The 17,970-nt window shown below is 44.2% G+C and overlaps 1 protein-coding gene across 1 annotated transcript in view; it reads left to right on the forward strand.

Moving 5' to 3' along the window:
* The first annotated feature begins 3,679 nt into the window (after nt 1-3,679).
* The window catches only part of FAM171A1 (family with sequence similarity 171 member A1), a 238,384-nt gene continuing 224,093 nt past the window's right edge, over nt 3,680-17,970 (forward strand). Inside the window, exon 1 of the mRNA XM_007956728.2 lies at nt 3,680-3,776. Within this exon, the coding sequence (XP_007954919.1) occupies nt 3,680-3,776 (97 nt within the window). The remainder of the gene's footprint in view (nt 3,777-17,970) is intronic.

Raw genomic sequence — 17,970 nt, forward strand, 5'->3', positions numbered from 1 at the left:
GGGCAATCCTACTTCTGTAGTGATACTGCCTCGGAAACCCAAGGAGGGGTCGCTATGAGTCGGGGCCGACTCGACGGCAAATAACAACAACAACAGAGGCATTTGAGGAGTTCTGGTGGTGAAGTGGTTAAGGCATTTAGCTGCTAACAACAAGGTCGGTGGTTCGAACCCACTAGCCATTTGGCTGGAGAACACTGTGAGCAATTTGCTTTTGTAAAGATTTGCAGCCTGGAAATCCTATGGAGGCAATTCTACTTTGTCTTATAGGGTCACTATGAACTGGAATCAACCAGATGGCAGTGGGTTTGGGTAGAGAAGTATTTATGTAAACTTGTGATGGAGGTAGCATGATAATAAGGAATTTGAGTTTGCTGGCTTCAGACCTGGATATTTCAGACAAATTACTTAATTCCTCTGAGCCTCAGTTTGTTCATCTGTATAACAGGAATAATAATACTGGCCAGGTAAATTGTTATGAAGAAATATCCATAGTCCAGTGAGTGGCATAGATGAGGAATCTGAACATTAGTTTCCTTCATTCTCTTATGGGACCTGACCCAGGATTTTGTGAGAGTCCAAGGTGCCCACATAATCATCAGCTTGATTCTTGATGATTAGCATTATTTTGCTCTGGCTGGTCCTGTTCTTACAACCAACACCTCTGACAAATGGACTTTCCCAAAGGATTTTAAGTGAGAAGTTTTAACTGCAGGACAGGTCTAATGTCACTTCTCTTACAATCAGTCTTCCACCCCCAAGGAAGCTGGCCTGGACTCTGTGCTGGTGTGAGCTGGCACCTGAACTGGAGGAGAGGATTGAGCTGGACTGTCATCCTGCTTGCTTCCTTCCCTGGCTCTGAGGTGGACCCTGGAATAACTCGCAGGCTTTGACGCTATAGCGAGAAGGAGACAGTCGGGTAGCATCTAATTGTGAGGTTTCATTCTGCCTCCCTGACTACCTGCCACCTTGTGCAGGTGAACGGGGGTGGGGTGGGGATGGAGACAACTCACTGCCATCAAGTCGATTAGACTTATAGCAACCCCTCCTTGGGTTTCTGAGGTGGTATCTCTACAGAAGTAGATTGACCAATCTTTCCTCCAAGGAGTAGCTGGTGGGTTTGAACCACCAGCCTTCTGGTTAGCAGTCAAATGCCTTAGGCACTACACTATCAGGGTTCCTATTGTAGCAGTGGTCCTAAGGATGACTATAAAACCCATATGGGCTCCTCTACCTCCTAGCTTCTATTGTGTATTACAATAATTTGTTTATTATAAGCCAACTGGGCAAGAACCATCCTTCATTCACTTTTTGGTACAGTGCCTGCCATGCCTTAATGCTCAATTAATAAAATTACAGTAATAAGCCTCCTGGCCTAGTGTTCTGGAAGCAGGGCTAGGCTGGCTGGTGCAGATTTCCTCAGAGCTGAGGCCTCCGGCAGAGGTCCAGGTGTGACTGGGTTGGTGGATGGAGGAGAGTAAGGTGGACATGAGGGTTATATGGAAGAGCACACAGAAAGGAGGAAGTTCAGAAGAGAATGGAGCAGGGATTCCAAGCCTTAGGAAAGCCTGGAGGTTTCAATAAACAGCTTCAACTATGAAGCCTGATGGTTGATTTTATTAGAACTCTGAGGCTGACCAGTCAGTTCTGTGCTTTTGGACAAATTCTTTAACCCTCCTTGTTGTTACTGGGTGTCATCTAGTCCATTCTGACTCATAGAACCCCATGTGACAGACTAGAATGACCCCACAGAGTTTTCTAGTCTGTAATCTTTACAGAAGGAACCCTGGTGGCACAGTAGTTTAGCACTCAAAAGGTCACAGTTCAAACCCACCAGCCACTCTGGGGGAGAAAGGTGTGGCAGTCTGCTTCTGTAAAAATTAACCCACAATCCAATGCAATCCAATCGACTCTGACTTGAAATGACTCTATAGAACATAGTAGAACTGCCCCCACAAGGTTTTCCAAGGCTGTAAATCTTTAGGGAAGGAGCTGTGGTAGCATAGTGCCTAAGGCACTTGACTGCTAACCAGAAGGCTGGCGGTTCAAACCCACCAGCCACTCCTCGGAAGGAAGGTTGGGCAATCCTACTTCCGTAGTGACACTGCCTCGGAAACCCAAGGAGGGGTCGCTATGAGTCCAGGCTGACTCGATGGCAAATAACAACAACAACAACAAATCTTTACGGAAGCAGACTGCCTCATCTTTCTCCAGTGGAGTGGCTGGATGACCTGAACCACAGATCTTTCCGTTGGGAGCCCAGTGTTTTAACCACAGCATCACTAGAGCTCCTTTTTGTAAAGATTACAGCCTTAGAAACTCTATAGGGCAGTTCTAGGGTGTTCTACAGCGTCACTATGAGTCTGAATTGACTGGAGAGCAACGGATTAATTTTTACAGAAGCAGATACCAGTTCTTTCCCCCCCAGAACGGCAAGTACGGTAACAGTCACTTAACCATCAAGGCTCCTTTGAACCCATATTATGTCCATATTCTCTCTTTAAACCCATATATAGTGTCCATATTCTCTCAAAACTGGGCTACAGAACAGAACGTAGAGCATATATTGTAAAGATAAAATAAAGTAACTTGACTCTCAATACATGCCAATTTCCTCCCAACTCTAACCTTACCTAAGCATAGTTCAACCTGAAAATCTTCATCTGTCAACTCATATACTGAGGGCCTACCACACTTTGGGAGCTCCGGTAACATAGTGCCTAAGGCACTTGACTGCTAACCAGAGGACTGGCGGTTCAAACCCACCAGCCACTCCTTGGAAGGAAGGTTGGGCAATCTACTTCCATAGTGATACTGCCTCGGAAACCCAAGGAGGGGTCGCTGTGAGTCGGTGGATCGCTATGAGTTGAGGCCAACTCCACGGCACATAACAACCACCACAACCACACTTTACATAGGTTTAGAATTCTGCTCTGCTGAATTTTAACGTGGAGTGTCGAATCTACCGTGGGGAGCAAAAGTAGGTCAGGATCGCGTTATATCTGGGAAATCGAGGGTGGTCATAACCCTCAGACACAAATGCCTGGCGACCCTTAGTTAACCAGGTATGAAGGTCTCCGCCCCGAAAGGCAGATTTTTTTTTTTTTCTCCAGGGATGTAGGGGGCTGGAGCTGACTCTGTGTCAAAGGAGGCTCCCTCAATGCTCTCTGAAACAACACTGACTGGAAGGCTCCGGTGCGCTTGTCAGGGGCGGAGCAGAGAATGGGGCGCGTGGGGTGGGAATGGAGGGGCGTCTTTGCGGCTTCCCGCAGGAGGGGCATGGGGGCTGCTTGGCTATGCAGCCCTCTCCTCAACGTATCCCCGCGGCGCCGCGGCCGGCAGGTGGCACCACGGGCCTGGGGCCTGGAGCTGCGAGCAGGAGAGGTGCAGGAAGGGGTTAAATAGTTGGTGGAGCCGCAGTCGCGGCTCTTCAGGGAAACCCACCCGGGTGTGCAGAGGAGGGAGCGGCCGTGGGCTGCGGAGCCCGGCGCCGCGACGAGTGGGGGCGCGTCCAATCCGGCGGCGGGCCTGGAGCGAGCCGAGCAAGGCAACATGGAGGGAGGCGCGGCGCCCGGCCGCCCCTGACGCCCGCTTTTGGTCCTCGTCGTTCGCGGCGGCGGCGCCAGCCGGAGCTCGATCTGAGGGGCCGCGCCTCGCCTGCCCGGGTCCCTGCGGCGCGGAGATGAGCAGGTCCGCGGCGTTCCTGCTCTGCTTGCTGGGCTGCAACGTCTGGAAGGCAGTGACCAAAACGCTGCGGGAGCCCAGCGCTGGAGCCCAAGGTCGGTGGGTGGCGGCGGCGGCGAGGACCTGGCGGGAGCAAGGACCGGGGCCGATGGGCTTTGTGTCTGCGAGGGGCCTGCCGCAGAGGAGGCGGCGGCGGGCGACCGCCCTGGCAGGGGAGGGTTTCGGGCCGCATTGTGTAGGCGGCCGCAGGAGCCGCAGCCGCCGGGCCTGCAGCCCCCGCGCCGCACTCTGGAGGGGGCGGCGCCGCCCTGGACGCCGAGGTGCCCGGGGCAGATGCTCCTGATGGGCTGTGGGCTATCGAGGGGGTTGGGGATGAGATTGGTGGCACCAGCTGTTGTTGCAGCTTCTGGTGTCTCGTTGGGATGCATCCGATGGCCTTTTCCTTTATGCAGTGACAGGGACACGCGGCTCCACCGCCTTCACCTTGGCTAGAGGGGCCGCCAAGGGGTCGCCTCTGCCCACTCCCCGCTCTGGGCTCAGGTCCAAGGAGCCAAAGCCCTAAGGCTGTGCTCGACACTTTTGTTGTGGCAGGCGTGCGAGGGGGCAGCCGCCGCCCCTGGGGTGACCCCTGAGCCCCGGGACCGCCTGGGTGAAGCGCTGGCCCCGAGGTCTGCGGCTGGTAGCCGCTGCCAGCCTGCCTGTCGCAGTTTGCGAAAGTTTTGGGGTCCACCCCCGAATCCGACCTGTTTTCCAGACCTGAGATATTTGCCTAGCGGCCCCTGAATAATTCCTGGAAAGGGAGAAAGAATTAGAAGTGGGGGGCCTTAATCAGTAAGGGCGAAAAAAATCATTTTCAGGTCTGTAAGTCGCCAGCTCATGCCTTTTGTCTAATCTTTGGATCTGCAAATCACTTCTCAGCCCTTGGAGGAATGTGGTCGCCGCTCAGAGTGGCCAGGAGCCTGTCTTTTGTTTTTAAAATCAAGGTTTATTTTGGGGGAACCCCGAGGCTTCCCGTGCACGCTTTTATGAGGACACAGAATCTAGTGTTTCTCTGGAGACTGTCTTCAAAAGGGTGACTGAGCTGCTGCAGATAACTGTCTGCATCTGCCACTGTACCTCTGCCGAGGATCGCTCTCCAATCTCTGTTCTTTCCTGTGGGTTGTTGCATTAGGGAGTTTCTCTGCAGTCCTGTAGACCCCAGAGGTCCTTGTTGGTGGTCTTTGAGCACGGTCTATGTCCTGTAAGTCTGTCTTACAAACCGAATGAGTGAGGAGCACTCCATCCCAGCGTCCCTTTGCTTGGATACAGCCTTACTCCCTTCCTTGATGCCAACCCTTATCACTGTGACAATATTCAGAGTGCTAGGTGCCTGGGCAGAGAAGCCTGGCCTTCCACCCTCTGATGTTATGACAGAGAGGGGAAGTTCGGCCAACAAGCTGTTGGGTTTAGCTTGTTACCTTCATTTTGAGTTAAAGGTTTTCAAATCCATCACTTGTTGGCATTCTTCATGACCACTATGAATTGCATATTAATTTAGTGCTGTATGCTATGGAAGGAAAACATTGACCAAGTTAAAAAAAAAAAAAAAAACATGTATGCCTCTTAACGTAGGAACAAATGTGTAGGATGTTAGATCATCTGTGTTGAATGGTAGCCTCTTTCATTAATATCTCCTTTGATTTCACCTATTTCAGTAAATAGAATTTTTGCATTAAACCAAGGCCATTCATTCCAAGGAACCGGTTGAATTTTTTTTTTTTTTTTTTTTGCACTTGAAACAGCAATATATAGAAAAATTAAGTTCATTCACTTATAAACTAGGGGAAGAAGTAGCTTCAGTTAAAAAACAAAAAGTCATAAAGAACCTACTAAGTTTAGGTCTAAGATCACATTTTGCAGAACTTTAGAAGCTAAAATATCAGGTCAGGTGACTAAACTTTCAGAAATGGAATACTCCATGAAATGAATGAGAAATGGGCAACCTGTGAGGATACTTATGCCATGGCTAGGGATATCCTGGGAGTCCTTGGGTGGTGCAAATGATTAAGTTCTGGAGTACTAATGGAAACTTTGGCGGTTCATATCCATCCAGAGGCACCTCAAAAGTAAGTCCTGGAGATCTGCTTCCAAAAGGGTACCCTATGGAGTAGTTCTAATCTGCTCACCTGGGGTCACCATGAATCGGAATTGACTCAAAGGCAACTAACAAGAAGGAGTAGGTCGGTGTAGGGAATGGTTTGAGTGGAAGATAAAATGCCTTGGAATATTTTGTGTCTCCTGTCCCCCAGATTACTTCTTTGATTTTTTGTTTATGATAAGGATGACTTCTTAAAGAGCTGAGCTCCAGAGCTCTATCAGAAGTTAGGGTCTTACAGGTTTGCTGGTCCAATAGAGCCTGGTGGAACCACTGAGACTATGACCCCTAGCTGCCCGTCAGGTCTGGAAGTGAACCCACACCTGTGGCTTCCAGCCAAACAAAAGACAGGCATATGAGTTGAACATTTACCTGAGGTAGATACACTCCTTGGAGAGAACAATTGTGGGAGAAAGAAGGGCTAATTATGCACAGGGAGACAGCTCAGGGGGCAGGAGTGCATGGAGGGATAGATACAGGGAAGAGGTAACTATCAGGAGGAAGTAGGAGGGGAGCTGTTGCATTGTGGTAAACTGTGGTCAATGTCATGAGATAAAGTGTATGTGAACTGCTGCATGGGAAGTGAATTTGTTCTGTAAATCTTCACCCAAATCACAATTAAAAAAAAAAAAAGAAGTTAGAGTCTTACTATGTAGCATCCAGATTTTAAGCTATTACCATTTCTTGTTGTTGTTATGTGCCGTCGAGTTGGCTCCGACTCATAGAGTTTCTGAGGCGGTATCACTACAGAAGTAGGATTGCCCAACCTTCCTTCCGAGGAGTGGCTGGTGGATTTGAACTGCACCTAACCACCACCACTTTTAAGGGATTGGAGATTTTCTCTTTTGACATTTAAAAATCACTTTCAACCTACTGAGTTCTTCAAACCCTTTTGACAATCATCACTCTGTATCTTATAACATAGTTGTTTAATTCATGGCTTCTTTACTGTTTTGGATTTTGTACAGAATGAAGACAAATGCTATCTGTGATTTAACTTTGCATTTTCCACAGCTCTTTGTAGTTTGCTTAGGAGCTCTGGTAGAATAGTGCCTAAGGCATTTGACTGCTAACCAGAAGGCTATTGGTTCATACCCACCAGCCACTCCTCGGAAGGAAGGTTGCACAATCTACTTCCATAGTGATATCGCCTCGGAAACCCAAGGAGGGGTCACTATGAGTTGGGTTCGACTCGACCACAGTAAGGTTTGGTTTTTGGTGTGTAGATTGCTTTATGCATAGTTGGTTCTCAGGTCATGTTGAATGAGTGAAGAGTTGAAGACATCAAATACATATAAAACAGAAACCAAACCTGTTGCCATGGAGTCGATTCTGACTGATAGCAACCCTATGTGTTACATAGTACAACTGTTCCATTGGAGTTTCTCTGCTATAATTTTTGTGGAAACAGATCTCCAGACCTTTCTTTCGTGGTGCTGCTGGGTGCTTTTGAACCTTTAGTTTAGGAGCCAGGAGCAAACCGTTTCTGCCATCTAGTAACCTTAACCCTGTGGGGCATTTTCTATCCTGTCCTGTAGAGTCACTGTGAGTCAGAGAATTGACTTGATGGCAGTGAGCTACTGATCTTATACTATCTACTATGTACGTAAACTCTGGTAGCATAGTGCCTAAGGCACTTGACTGCTAACCAGAAGGCTGGCAGTTCAAACCCTCCAGCCACTCCTTGGAAGGAAGATGGAGCAATCTACTTCCATAGTGATATGCCTCGGAAGCCCAAGAGGGGTCGCTATGAGTCGGGTCCGACTCCACGGCACATAACAACAGCAGCAACAAATGTACATATACATATAAGATGTCTAAGGAGCTCTGATAGCACAGTGCTTAAGGCATCTGACTGCTAACCCGAAGGTTGATGGTTCAAACCCACCAGCCACTCTGCAGAAGGAAGACTGGGTGTGGTAGTTATGTTTGTGTAAACTTGACTGGGCCTGGTTGAGTGGCTGGGCAGCTGGTGGTAGTTATTCCCCATGATGAGACTGGCAATCAACTCCATGGTGGGATCTACCACAAGCAGCTGAGTAGCTGCCTTTGGAATGTGGTCTGCTTCCTGTAAATAAGGAGAAGCCTTGGGAATGGTCTCTAGCCTATGGTATGCTTGGACCCTGCATGTAGCCATGTCATTGCTCAGCAGCCTGCTGTGCTCTGCCGACCTTGGGTCTTACAATGGACTTAATGGCCTGCCCTGTGTTTTGGTAACATCAGGACTGTGCCTTTTTACTTGTCAACCTTGGGCTTGGCAGCCTCAGCAGCCAGCAGCTGTCTGAGTGATGAAATGCCTCTAGCTCCAGTGGGCCAGGAGCAGGAGGCAGAGCTGCACCCAAAGGTTGAGGGGCTTTCACTCAGCCCCTAGAACCTGTCACTTTGAACTTGGACTTCTAGCCTCCTGAACTGTAAGAGAATAAACTTCTGTTTGTTTAAGCCATCCCATTTGTGGTATATTCATGTCAGAGTGGCACCAGGTAACCACAATACTGGGCAATCTAATTTTGTTAAGATTTACTGCCTTGGAAACCCAAAGGGGCTCACTGTGAGTCTGAATCGAGTTGATAGCTTTTTTTTTTTTTTTTTTTTAATAAGACATCTAATACATATACTATACTATGTACATATATTAGGGAGCTCTGGTAGTGTAGTGCCTAAGGCACTTGACTGCTAATCAGAAGGCTGGCGGTTCAAACCCACCAGCCACTCCTTGGAAGGCAGATGGGGCAATCTACTTCTGTAGTGATACTGCCTTGGAAACCCAAAGAGGGGTTGCTGTGAGTTGGGTCCAACTTGACGGCACATAACAACAACAACAACAACATGTACATATATTACATAATACATATTCTATACATATATTACAGTGTAACCTGTGATCATTGGTGTGTATTTTAAGAAGAAATGTTTAGTGTTGACCTTCTCTGAAACCTCATTTCTAAGAGTTTTGCTTTTACTGTAGAAACTGTTACTTAAATCATATTTTGAGCATGCATTGTGTACACAGACATTGTGCGTCAACAAGCTTTGGAAATTATTCAGGAAAAACTACTTAGAGACCTTGTGTATACAGAAATCATATATTGTAGTATTCCAAGTACATTCCTGGGACTAAATGATTTCTTTATTAAATGAATCTTTATTACATCATCTGAGGAAGCTATTTATATATTCAAAACAAAATTTAATGGTTGGCCTCAGTCTCTTTTTCCTGTGTTGTTGTTGTTGTTATCATGTGCCGTTGAGTCGGACCTGACTCGTAACGACCCCTCCTTGGGTTTCCGAGGTGGTATCACTATGGAAGTAGATTGCCCAACCTTCCTTCCGAGGAGTGGCTGGTGGGTTTGAACCTCCAGTCTTCTGGTTAGCAGTCAAGTGCCTTAGGTACTACGCTACGAGAACTCCTTCTTTTTATTGTAGCTGCTCTTTGAATCTGCAAAACAATTTCAAATGCCACAGTTTGTGACAGTGACACTTCTGCTTTGATGATCATGAATTTGAACTAGCTTTAGAATATGGTTACATGTTTTTATTAAATGTTTTGTCTAATTACATTCAATCTATTACAAGTTGCTCTGAAATGTCTATAGTGTCTCTTTCTCTCTTTTTTGGAGCTGTACAAAAACTTTTATTCAATTATATTAACTAATACTGACTTTCAACCAGTATTTGAGTTTTATAAGCTCCATATCTTACAAAACTGCATTGAGGTGGCTAGCAAGAGGGAACTCTCCTTGAAGAGCAAGAAGCTGTGCACGTGTACTCTATGGGGAGGTATTTTTGAAGCCCAGCTCACTATTTATGTGGCAAAAGAAAGAGTCAGAGCTGGGTTAAGGAGTCAACACTTAGATTTCTAGTATAGGATCTTTGTCTTGCTACTTATTATCTAATAGCAAAATATGCTACAGTGATGTACAGATACTGACCTCTTGTTCATCTTACAAAAGCTGCAATCTGTTGTAACATCTGAAGTGAATTGTTGGCTTCCTCTCTTCTCTCCAAAAGGTCTATACTGTGTCAAGTTCAAATTTCAGTTATTATCCCTTAGTGATCAGTTGAAAGGAGCCCGTGGTGCAGTGATTAAAGTGCTCAGCTGCCAAGCAAGAGGTTGGTGATTCAAACTCACCAGCCGCTCTGCAGAAGAAAGATGTGGCAGTCTGCTTCCATAAAGATTTATACTGTTAGAAACCCTGTGGGGCAGTCCTACTCTGTTCTGTAGGGTTGCTATGAGTCGGAATCGACTTGACGGCAATGAGTTTGTTTTTTGGTTTTTGCAGTTGAAAGAGCATGAAGCTGTGTAAAATATTAGAATCACCCAAGAAGCATAACTTATGTTGACATTATATTAAGAGTGTAACATATAAATAAAACTCATGGACTCACACCCTTGGAAATTGCAGATCTTGAACTTGTAAAAGAACCTGGGCTTCATTGCATCCTAGATGTGAGAACTCAATGCAGAATCAGTAGCAATGTCTAGGGAATTTCTGGCAAAGTCTTTGAAATGATTTTATGAATTATTTTCTTACCCTGTTTGTCATTTTTCTTTAAAAGATTTATGAGTTTAAAATTCTAATGAAAAGAAAGAAGATACTGTGTAGATTTCTAACTAAAGTGCACACAAAATACTTTGAAAGTTTTAATCAACACTTTATTTTGAACAAATTACTGGTATGTCTATAAATCTAACTCCATGTATTTATTAGGAACTCTGGTAGCATAGTGGCTAAGACACTTGGCTGCTAACCAGAAGGCTAGCAGTTCAAACCCACCAGCCACTCCTCGGAAGGAAGATGGGGCAATCTACTTTCATAGTGATACTGCCTCGGAAACCCAAGGAGGGGTCTCTGTGAGTTGGGTCTGACTCGAAGGCACATAACAACAACAACAACAACAATGTATTTATTGTTATTAAGTATTAATTTACTAATTTTAGTAAATGCTCATTAGTAAAAAAGCACATGGAATGTGTTAGATAGTCACATATATATATTTTTTTGTTGTTGTTAGGTGCCATCAAGTTGGCTCTGACTCATAGTGACCCTGTGTACAACAGAGGAAACCTGCCCAGTCCTTCGCCAGCCTCAGTCCTTGCTATACCTGACCCCATTGTTGCAGCCATTGTGTCAATCCATCTCGTTGAGGGCCTTCCCCTTTTTCACTGACCTAGCACTTTACCAAGCATTATATCCTTTTGCAGTGAATGATCCTTCTGACAACATGACCAAAGTAGGTGAGAAGAAGTCTGGCCATAGTATATAAGACAATATATGTGTATAATTCTGTGCATTGAAGGAAAAGTTGGATGAGAGTTATTTTAGGGATCTAGATGGCTAAGTTTTCCCTATGATCACAACTACCTCACACACTTTTTGTTAAACATGGTTAATGGAAATTATTTTACACATCAAAAATGCTATTATAGTTTGATTAAGTTATAGAGAAAGATATCTGCCATCAAGTCGACTCTGGCTCATGGTGACTTTATGTACAATGCTGAGGAACATTGCCCAGTCCTATGATCACTGAAGTATTTGAGTCTGTCATGGCAGCTATTGTGCCAACCCAGCTCACCAAGCATCTTTGGCTTTCTACATCTTCAAACATCTTGTCCTTCTCTAGTGACTGAGCTTTGCTGATGAAGCCTCACTTCCAAAGCAAGTGAGTTGGACAGTATTCTGTTGTGATCCATAAGGTTTCTGTTGGCTGATCTTTGGAAGAAGATCATCAGGCATTTCTTCCTAGTTTGTCTTAGTCTGGAAGCTCTGCTGAAACCTGTCTGCCATAGGTGATCCTGCTAGAATTGGATATCCCAGATAGCTTCCAGCATCATAATGACATACAGGCTACCACAGTATGACAGACTGATAGGTGATAGATCAAGTTATAGAGAAATATTATAAACAGATCATTTTTACTTGATTTTACCAAACATGACCTTAGGGCTTTTAAAGATCACAGTGTTACCTAAAATACTTAATTCCAACAAATGCATCTAAATCTGTTTTAAAAACTAAGCTTCAGCACTTTAGTTAGAACATTATTTCCTTTAAAAATCCTATAGTGTAACCAACAGCATGCCCTACATAAGAAAACAATTGTTTTTACAATATCAAACATGTAAATAAGCACAATTTAAGGCAGTTGGCCACTTTAGAAAGGGCTTCATTAGAAGTCTCAGGATTCTACCTACCTCTGACAAAGTCTTTGTTTCTTTTGCCAGCTTTTCTTCCTCCCTGATTCAAGTTCATCCTACAGACAGTTGGTCTTTTTTCTTTCATTTGCCTGGTAGGGAATTTATTAATCCTTAGAGATTCCAGTAATTAACTCTTTGTATGCGAATGACTCTAATTTTTCTATTTCTTGCCTTTATCTGATATCTTAGCTCTGCTTTCTTATGTCCAGCAAGCTGCTGGGAACTTCCAGTGCTCTGGGTTTACCTTAAAGTCCTCATCTTCCAAACTCCTCCTGTTCCTTCAAGACATCGTACCTTCCTGACTTCTCCATTCACTAGACTCAAAATCTGGGATCCTCTTAGATTCATTCTCTCTCTCTCCCTTGTGACCCATAAAGTCAGTAAATAAGTGAGATGCATTTATATGGTGCATTCTAACACTTGACATTTTTGGAGATATAATTTATTCTCTTTTTTTTTGTAGACATGGAGGAAGATACCAGACTGAGAGCAGTAACATGGCTCTCTGGCACACAGACCCCATGGTAGGTAGAATAATACTAGCCCTGTCAAGATATCCATATTACTCATCTATCAGTGGAGGCTTGCATGTTGCTATGATGATGAACAGATTTCAGCAGAGCTTCCAGAAAAAAAATGGACTAAGAAGAAAGACTTGGTGATGTATTTCTGAAATCAGCCAGTGAAAATCCTATGGATTCACAGTGGTCCAGTCTGCAACTGATCATGGGGATGGCGCAGGCCCATGCAGTGTTTTTTTCCATTTTGCCTGCGGTCACCATCATGAGTTGGGGGCTGACTCGACAACAGCTAACAGCAACAACAAAGATCCACTTTCTACTTCTTAGAATTTGTGAATATGTTACCTTCCTTGCAGAAGGGATTTTACAGATTAAATTAAGGATTTTGAGATTATGATGGATTATTCAGTTGGACCTAATATTTTATAAGAGAGGCAGGTTCTTATAAGAGGATCTTATAAGAGTCAGAGAGAGTTTTGAAAATGTCGTGCTCTTAACTTCAAAGATAGAGGAAGGGGCCACAAGCTAAGGAGTATGGGTAGTCTTTAAAAGCTGAAAAAGGCAGGGAAACAGATTTCCCCCAGAGCCTCCACAAAGAATGCAGCCTGCCAGCATCTTCACTCTAGCCTGTTTTCAGACTTCTGACCTCCAAACTGTAAGAGAACAAATAATGTGCTGTTTTAAGCCACTAAGTTTGTTGTAATTTGTTACAATAGCAATGTTGTTGTGGTTGTTTTGTGCCATCGAGTCGGACCTGACTCATAGCGACCCCTCCTTGGATTTCCCAGGTAGTATCACTATGGAAGTAGATTGCCCCATCTTCCCTCTGAGGAGTGGCTGGTGGGTTTGAACCACCAGCCTTCTGGTTAGCAGTCAAATGCCTTAGGCACTACACTACCAGAGATCCCACAATAACAATAGGAAACTAGTAATACCGACCCTTAACCTCAACAGCTGTCACAAGAGATCTACTCATAGAGTCAAGGTCATGGTACATTGTGGACCCATTTGGAACCAGACTGTTGAAGATGACGTTTCAAGTCAGGCATGGAATCTTTGCATGCAATGTTTAACAAAATTCAGGCAATCTGGAGCTACCATGGAAATCTCTGGGAAAAGCCTGTAAAACCCTTTCTCACCGTCACCAAGGAACTATTTTTCTTCTAGATGACATCAGTGGGCTGTGACTTTTTTTTGTTTATTTTGTTTTGTTCATAAACAAGGTGCATCAATACCTCAGTGTTCCTTCTAGACTTGGGCTGCACATCTGCAAAGAGAATAGGTAGCATTTCAAACTCCTGACAAAAGCCACTTTTAGAAAACCTTCTTGCTTGCTTTTAAGTGTTTCTCCAAATTTGTTGTCACATATATTTTGGTAACTGAATGAGTTATAAGAAAATTGTAATTGATGTCCCCATGGGTCCCCAGTGCCTTTATATAACAAAAAGGTGGGAACCTTCCTCCAAGTTGGCCTGGCCTCCCAATTGTGTCAGAGGCTCAGCATTCCCTGTTTTTATTTCTCCCTCTCTGACATAAATGAGCCCCAGTGGCTCTGGGTGGTGTAGTGCCTAAGGCACTTGACTGCTAACCAGAAGGCTGGTGGTTCAAATCCACCAGCCACTCAGAGGAAGGAAGATTGGGCAATCTACTTCTGTAGTGATACCACCTCGGAAAACCAAGGAGGGATTGCTATGAGTCGGATTCAACTCGGCAACAATGAGTTTAGTTTTGAGCAATCGAAGAAGTCTTCATACAGCTAGATGGCAGGAGCAGTGTGAAACATCTGGTTACTCCTTGACACTGGACATATTAGGGAGTAAAGGAAAAATGAACTCTCTTGCTCTCTTGTATTTTCCATCTCATTGGGATCAAAATAATTAAATTCACTGTAGCACAGAGATTGGGTGGCCTGGGGCAGGGTGTGTAATGTTCATGCAAGTCCCGGAACAGCAGGTGAATTGGTGATTTGGTGGAATATTCTGAGGATCCAAACTTCAAGGGCCCAAGGAAAGAAGGAAGCAGATGGGTCATTAAGTGGCCTGACACTAGTCTCCTCCTAGGAAACAACTCAAGAATAGAGAGAATCTTGAACCTTGTCAACTGCAGTGCTTTGACCAAAAGGAGAAAGGGAAGTGTTCACTAAGTTATTTTAAGGATGAAGACTTTGCCTCCTGTTAAAGTATGATTCTTGTCTTCATGTAGTATGTTATACACATTCATTCATTCCATTTTCATGACAGTGTCTATACCTCATCCCTCATAGGGGCTCACTTGAATGCACTAGCCCATTGTCTTTCAGTTTTAGTCTGTTTTTCAACCCATTCTCTCTTCCACATTGTCCTTCTTCAGTCAGCATTTTATTCATTTTTCTCCCTTGCAGGAAAATGTTGATTGTCTTCTTTTTGCCCAAAGTGTGAAACCTGAGTCTGGTCTTTGCACCCTTCCCTCCTTCCATCATTTACCTGTTCCAACTTAATGTCCTATTCTTCACCAGTTTAATTGTCTTCTCCAGCCAGACTGTTCCACTTACTGTCTCTTGGATCATTGTTATGCATTTTCATCTGCCTTTACTTCTGCTCTGCTACTTTTTTGTGCTCTTGAAATTGTCTACCGTGTGAGGGACATATCCTAGCTACATATTAGACCAAAGGGGTGGTGAGGAGACGTTATATTTTTGTACAAACTTGCTTATTTAGAAGTTCTTACCTTCTGGTAAGGAATCCTGGTAGCACAGTGATTAAGCTCTTGGCTGCTAACCAAAAGGTCGGCAGTTTGAACCTACCAGCTGCCAATGGGAGAAAAATGGGGCAGTCTGCTTCCATAAAGATTGCAGCCTTGGAAGCACTATGAGGTGGTTCTACTCTGTACCATAGGGTCGCTAAGTTGGAATTGACTTAGCAGCATTGGATTTAGTTTCTAATAGGAGCAGTCAGTGGTTAAGCTCTCAGCTGCTGACCAAAAGGTGGGTGTTTCGAACCCACCCAGTGGCTGCACAGGAGAAAAGATTGGCAGTCTGTTCCCATAAAGATTACAGCCTAGGAAACCCTGTGGAACAGTTCTCCTTTGTCACACGGGGTCACTATGAGTTGAAGTCAACTTGATGGCAGCTAACAACAAGTACCCTCTGGTGTTTCACAATCCACTTGGAAAAGGTAGGGAAAGATAAAATTAATAAAAAGGGACATCATAAGATGCTTTTTATGTAATTAAGCAAGAGTATTTCTCTTGAGTAAGGTGAAACCCACTAGCACTTATATAACTAAAATCCAAGCTATCAGATGTCTGTGGTGTTTATTTCTAGATACTTCAAGGACTTATCCATAATGGGACACAAGCAGTTTTCTTCAGAGTGCATAAGCTTTCAACACATCACTCAGGGTGCTCCTGAAAGTTGTAAGTGAGGAAGGAGAGAGCTTTCTATGGCAATCACATATTTAAGCATCTACCCAAAAGTGGATCATTTTGGTGTTCTAGTGACTTCCAATGTTAATTGCAGCTCTGAATAATAATCTCAGGAACAGTTAGATAAAACTTTTTCATATGACTTAAACTGGATGGGGAGATAAAGTAGTTGTTATGGATTCAAATGTGTTCCTCCAAAAGATATGTTGAAGGCCTGAGCCCTGGTACCTGTGAAGGTGACCTTGTTTGGAAATTGTCTTTGAATGTTATCATTTAACATGAGATCATACTGGAGTGGGGTGGGTCCTAATCTACTCTGGGTATTGTCCTTATTAAAGAGGAGAAGAGACACAAACAGGAAGGATGACCATATGAAGATGTATCTATAAGCCAAGGAACGCCTGGGATACTAGAAAGGAACTTCCCCTAGAGCCTTCAGAGGGAGCATGGCCTGCAGACTACTAGCCTCTAGAATTGTGAGGTAATAAATTTCTGTTCTTATAGGCCACCCAGTTAATACTATTTTGTTATGGCAGCCCTAGGAAACTATGAATTTAATATGTTTATCAAATATTTTGAATTCTAAATTTTATATGAAATATATAAATATAGGGAGCTCTGGTGGCATAGTGCCTAAGGCATTTGACTGCTAACCAGAAGGCTGGCAGTTCAAACCCACCAAGCCACTCCTCGGAAGGAAGGTTAGGCCATCTGCTTCTGTAGTGATACCGCCTTAGAAACCCAGGAGGGGTTGCTATGAGTCGGATCCAACTCGACAGCACTGAGTGAGTGTGAGTGATATAAATGTATACTGAAATATGGGAACTGTCAGCATCTTTTAGAATTATAGGAAGTAACAGATGGCTTAGGAAAAGATACCTTGAAGTGACCTTTTTTTTAAATTGTGATTTGCGGAAAATTTACAGAGCAAATTCACTCTGTACCACAGTTCATATACATTTTGTTTCATGACATAGACTACAATTCCACACAGTGTAACAGCTCTCTTTCTGCTTCCTCCCTGTGCTTATCTCATCTCTGTGTTCTTTTTTCCTATGCATTCCTGCCCCCACATCTCTCTATGCAAATATTGCCCATCTGGTCTCTCGTGATTGATCATTCTAAGGAGTGTATTTCCTTGATGTACATGTTCACCCTAAATGCCTGCTACTATTTGGCTGGAAGCCACAGAAGTGAGTTCAGTTCCAGACCTGAAGGGTGGCTAAGGGCCATAGTCTCAGGGGTCTCACTAGGCTCTACTAGACCAGTAAATCTGTCCTTCTTTTTTTTTTTTAAGTTATTTTTGAGTTTTGTTCCACATTGTTCTCCCACTCTATCCAAGATTTTCTGCACTAATGCCTTTCCAACTGGTTGACAGTAGTAGCTGGGCACCATCTCGTTTTTCTGGTCTCATGGTCATATAAGCTGAGGTTCACATAGTTGTCCACTAGTCCCTTGGATTAATTGTTTTCATGCATCTTTGTTTTTTTTTCATTCTTCTTTGCTCTGGTTGAGTAGAGAACCATTGTTGCATCTAGATGGCCACTTATAAGCTTTTAAGACCCCAGTTACTAGTCACCAAAGTAGAATGTAGAGCAATGTTTTTGTGTAGTATGCTATGCCAATTGAGCTTGATGTCCTCTGTGACCATGGTCCCAAGCCCACATGTCCAACAACTTGTTCTATCAGGTTGGTTGACTGTGCCTAGAAGTTATCATAACTTTGCCCTGTTTGTTCCAGTTCTATGGACATTCTTAAAGCACATACAAATGTGTGTGTAGAAATATCATCTGCCAACTTTTATATATGGTCATAGGTGTGTTCCCTTTTGCCTAGTCATACCTGATCATTCAGCCTGTCTACTCATCTATTTGCCCATAGACTGTTGTTGTTGCCATCAAGTCGGCTCCGATTCATAGCGACCCCTCCTTGGGTTTTCAAGGCAGTATCATTACGGAAGTAGATTGCCCAACCTTCCTTCTGAGGAGTGGCTGGTGGGTTTGAACCACCAGCCTTCTGGTTAGCAGTCAAGT

Source organism: Orycteropus afer, unplaced genomic scaffold (assembly GCF_000298275.1).
Source record: "Orycteropus afer afer isolate SDZICR_OR568_19922 unplaced genomic scaffold, OryAfe1.0 scaffold00655, whole genome shotgun sequence".
NCBI lineage: Eukaryota > Metazoa > Chordata > Mammalia > Tubulidentata > Orycteropodidae > Orycteropus > Orycteropus afer.